The 5,000-nt window shown below is 40.3% G+C and overlaps 1 protein-coding gene across 1 annotated transcript in view; it reads left to right on the top strand.

The window, feature by feature from the left end:
- The window catches only part of LOC135225872 (insulin-like growth factor 1 receptor), an 88,935-nt gene that overhangs the window by 43,777 nt on the left and 40,158 nt on the right, over positions 1-5,000 (top strand). The window contains 1 exon segment of the mRNA XM_064265432.1: positions 4,424-5,000. This exon segment is cut by the window's right edge and continues 145 nt beyond it. Coding sequence (XP_064121502.1) covers positions 4,845-5,000 — 156 coding nt within the window. The 5' untranslated portion in view covers positions 4,424-4,844.

The raw sequence follows: 5,000 nt of genomic DNA, 5'->3' as shown, positions 1-5,000 counted from the left end.
GGACAATAATGACTCATTTTCTGATAGGAAAAAATTGAAATTGAACAATCGCTCAAAGCTGTTGTTAGGTAGTTGATGAATCACAGGAAACCTTGAACAATGGGCTACTCTGAAAGCCATTTCAGAATGTGGCCTCCCAACAAGTGGCCAATTATATCTGTTTGGTGACCCATTTTACTCTTAATTTCCCTTTCAGCACTGAACGGTGGCCACGACTGAACGACCTCATAAATTTTATAATCCAGTTGTAGTTCAGCAAACTACAATTGTAGGATTTTGTTATCTGGCGTTACGGCTGCATTGGTCTCTTACTTTTCGGTGTTAATCGCTCCAGCATATTAGAGGAAGTAATAAAACTTGTCTTGATTACATTATTGTTTAATAAATTCTAGATGATATTTCATCTTTATGAAGCATTTCATACAGCACCATTACAAGATCTCAAAAATGATTTTGGGTTAAACCCAAGAGATAAAAAGAAAAACACATTTTTCCTTGATGGCTTCCTACTTATAATCTTAAGCTCTGGAAGATAAATATAAAAACAGAAAACAAAAAACGATAGAAAAGGGAAAAAGAAAAATTAAAAGTAACATTATGGAAATGAAAATGGCAAATGAGAAAATGAATAAGTATAAGATTTTACCAAAGATGTGAAGGAGAGGAGAGGAGTGTTTGGGAGATTGGGGTGGGCGATGGGTTGGGTGAGGGTTGCAATGTGAAGGAGAGGAGAGGAGTGTTTGGGAGATTGGGGTGGGCGATGGGTTGCAGTGGGAAGGAGGGGACGAGTAGTATAACTTAAGAGAACTGGCTGCCATCATTTATCACTTGATGCCGACAAACAAACTGAGGTGATTTCACAATGGGATAATCATATCGCTAATAGAGTTGTTTACGATCCCTTCTTTGGGCGGTAGATCCCCGCGGAAGCGTCCGACAGGGAGACTAATCTTAATTTTGTTTATTTTAGCTACACATATTTTCCCCGAGAGAGTTTTAGCTCATAATTCCGCCTCGACGGGGAAATATTGGCTTCGTGTTTTCGAACTTGGTGCTTCCAGCGTCGGATACGCCCTTCTGCACCCGAGAGATTATTAATATTGGAGACTTTATATGCTGGTGCGAAATAATGTCACGTCGCCTCTTGTTTGCTTCAGATTAATCGGAGATTTCATTTTTCTCTGGTGATACTGATTTGTTCTTTATTTTCACTTGTCTTTCTTTACCTTGTATGTGTTTTACAAGAGCATGCGGTTGAGTGAACGTAATTAGGTTCAGTTGAAAAGATATTGTTATTGAAGAGGTGTTATTCAAGTGGTCAACAAGAAATATTTGTTAATCATGGATTGTTCGACATAAGTCTCATTAGCAACGTTTTGCAACCGAATTTAGAGGCTCTGTTGTGGCGAAGTCAAGAAGTATCATAGACTGACTTCTGGCATGGTCACCATTTTTCCCATGGTTAACATTTAATAACAATCTCTACATAAGAAGCAGCTTCTCATGAGGTGTTATTGTTTGTCAATAGATAAACTGATATTTTATATTCATACCATAGAGCTGATGATCATATTGCAGCGTGCATGTAAATAATATTTGAGAACATTTACCAATAGAGAATATTAAGTTTGATAGTTCACAGCAGTCTTAAATTGCACCAGGTTGACAGTTATGTGCTACTTCTAATATGTGTAAAACTACATGATAATATAGAAGACAAGGCACAGTTAGTAATCAACACCTTAGAGGCACAAGGCTCAGTGATGTAACAGTTTAATGCGATAGTGAAGCGCATATGTGTGCCAAGTATAACTTAAGCTATTTTACCTACGTCCTAATAACGTGTAAAATACAAAACCAACATACGTTAATAAAATGAGACCTGGCATGATTTCTCGACATCACTCTTGTCTTGCACTTTTTCTATTCTTTATAAAAATGAAAGAGAAATAATTTAAGTATACTTTTTAATTAGACAAAGTCCTGGATACATTCTTTCAAATATAAACAGTGGCCAGGGTCATTAGACAGAGTTCACTGTTAATGGGCCCGAGTGGTAAGTGATCTCACCTGATGCACTTGGAGTACCTTTAGCATCATCAGACTGGCAAAATATAGACATTATTCCACCCTATAGACATTATTCCACCCTATGTTATAAGACAACTGTTTGATAGATGTAAAGTTAAGTATATCTTAGGTTAACCAGACCACTGACTTGATTAACAGCTCTCCTAGGGCTAGGAACCAATTATAGCTGGTTCACTTAAGGTAGATTCTTGGGTGAGCCCTATGCCTACGAGACGTTCGTTTGGCGGACGCTGATTGGCTGGGAGTTGCCTACCTCTCGGTACCAGCCAATCACCGGCCGCCAAACAAACTTCTCGTAAGCATAGGGCTCATCCAAGAATCTACCTTAAGTGAATCAACTATAGTTACCTAGCAACGGGACAAGCAGCTTATCGTGGTATCCGAACCACATCATATCAAGAAATTAATTTCTAATCACCAGAAATAAATTCCTCTGGTTCAACGTTCGTTGGCAGAGCGGGGCGTCGAACGTAAGCCACTCGTCCAACGAGGAACTATTGATAGGTGTAAACTAGTGGTGCCGCGAGTAGGGGTCATCAACGCCAGGGAGGATGAGGTGATGATGAACTTATTCCTCGATTAATCTCAGCATCGTTAGAAACATTATCATCTCTGAAATACCTCTGGCCATGATGCAGAAATCCTCCTTCAGCATCGACAAATAGCGAGAACCTTGAGAAGGTCTAAAAATTTATGGCTATTCCATCGATCATGTCTATTCCCACTCCCCACACCAGCTCCCACTCCCACTCCACGTTTCTGTACAAACATATTAATAACTGAAGGACCGTCTGCCACGATGGAGGGTCTTCCATAGACCTGAAAGAGAGATGTAGCAATAAACCTAAGTGGTTTAGTATCATTAGGATCCGACAGGGAAAAAATGGTTGTATTGATGACCATTGCGTTATTTCCTTTTTTATACATAGGTTTGGATTATGAACAGGTATCTTTCAGAGAGAGAGAGAGAGAGAGAGAGAGAGAGAGAGAGAGAGAGAGAGAGAGAGAGAGAGAGAGGTGAAAAATTTAGTTAGAAATTTCCATATTTGTAATAATGGTTTAATACACTCAAATTGTCCTCACATCTTATTCTCACTCATTCAGATACACAAGCATGACCTCTAGTATCAATATAGTCATAGTATTACGAGAGAGAGAGAGAGAGAGAGAGAGAGAGAGAGAGAGAGAGAGAGAGAGAGAGAGGTCATGCTTGTAGGCCATAAGTGAGAATAAGATGCGAAGACAGTTGCCCTCTCGAGTGTACTAGAGTCTCATTACAAAGAAAACAATGAATCTCTCTCTCTCTCTCTCTCTCTCTCTCTCTCTCTCTCTCTCTCTCTCTCTCTCGTCTGTATTACTATAACTATAGTAATACTAGGGAAGTCATACTTAGGTGTCTGATTGAGTGAGAATAAGATATGAAGACAGTTTGAGTGGATTAAAGTATTATTACAAATAGAAAAATTTGTGACTAAATTTTTCACCTCTCTCTCTCTCTCTCTCTCTCTCTCTCTCTCTCTCTCTCTCTCTCTCTCTCTGTATTACTATAACTATACTGGCAAGACGAAGCGTCGGAGGAAAGTGAGTTGTTTTGAAGGTTTCGCCTCGTTAATCATCAGCTTAGGCACCATCTCAGGAAATTCCAACTGAATAAAAGAAGGAACCACCCCCTACCTTCTCCCTCTCTCCCCCCACGCCCCAAACCTACACCCTCCTCCCACCTTTTCCCATTACAGCCCCCCCTTGTCATATCCTTCCCCCTCTCTTGTTGGTGAGGAACGTTTCTCTCTCTCTCTCTCTCTCTCTCTCTCTCTCTCTCTCTCTCTCTCTCTCTCTCTCTCTCTCTTCTTCTCCGAAACTTTCTAACTCGCAAGAAATTAATAGATGGAATGAAATTAAGACAGATCCTGAAGGAGGGAAGGAAGCAACAGTGGAAGAAGGCGGAGGGAAAGTTAAGGAGGAAGAGGAAATTAAGGTCTCTCTCTCTCTCTCTCTCTCTCTCTCTCTCTCTCTCTCTCTCTCTCTCTCTCCTTCCTTCTTTTGGGTTTATGCTGTCGGCGGAAGCATGCCGGGTGCGTTGAAGGTATGCGAGAGTGCCTGCTGACCTATTCAGCTATTTATTACACCTGGCAGCTAGTTGACTGGAGCGGCTTGCAGTCAGTCACACACACATACATACACACACACAGAGAGAGAGAGAGAGAGAGAGAGAGAGAGAGAGAGAGAGAGAGAGAGAGAGAGAATTAGCAACAGACCAAATATTTCGGGCTTTCCCAAATTCAGTAAAACCACAATCATGAGATAACCATTTGCCTTTTACCTTTCTTTGCAGGTGTGCAAGATCAGAGAAGACACTAGAATGCAACTGTAAGCGAATTCAACCTTTTACCGCTACATAGTGCCTTGCAGGATAGCTCCAAATACGTTTGTTACCTAAGCCTACACAAAGCATTAGTAACATTTGATTACTGGGCAGCTTTAGTGATTCAGGATACGTCCAGTGCTTTGATAATCTTTCTCCAAAGTAGAGCCATTTCCTTATTGCCTGAAAAAAAAGGTTAGTAAGATGCAGGTATCTACAAGTTATTAACTGGTTCTTAAACGTTGTCCTGCTCAAATAGTACTTTTAGAAGTGCCTGTTCGTATTTAACAGAATTTTTAAGCAATAATATAAGAATCTCGGAGCCTGAAACTAATCCCAATAGACTTCAAGTAATAATTAAAGGATAACTGTAGAAAGAAATTCTGAAGATATGACCAACACAACCTCTGAGAACATTCGCAGAAAACAGAACCAAAAGTCTTCGAAGAGAAACAGAAACTGTTCTGAGAATCTAACCAGAGACCTAAGTTTTCCTTCCTCGAGACTCGGCAGGAACTCTCCTTCACCACGTTCCTCAAGAATCAAA

Source organism: Macrobrachium nipponense, chromosome 20 (assembly GCF_015104395.2).
Source record: "Macrobrachium nipponense isolate FS-2020 chromosome 20, ASM1510439v2, whole genome shotgun sequence".
NCBI lineage: Eukaryota > Metazoa > Arthropoda > Malacostraca > Decapoda > Palaemonidae > Macrobrachium > Macrobrachium nipponense.
The sequence above is the reverse complement of the archived record's forward strand: the minus strand, read 5'-3'. Positions and strand labels throughout refer to the sequence as shown.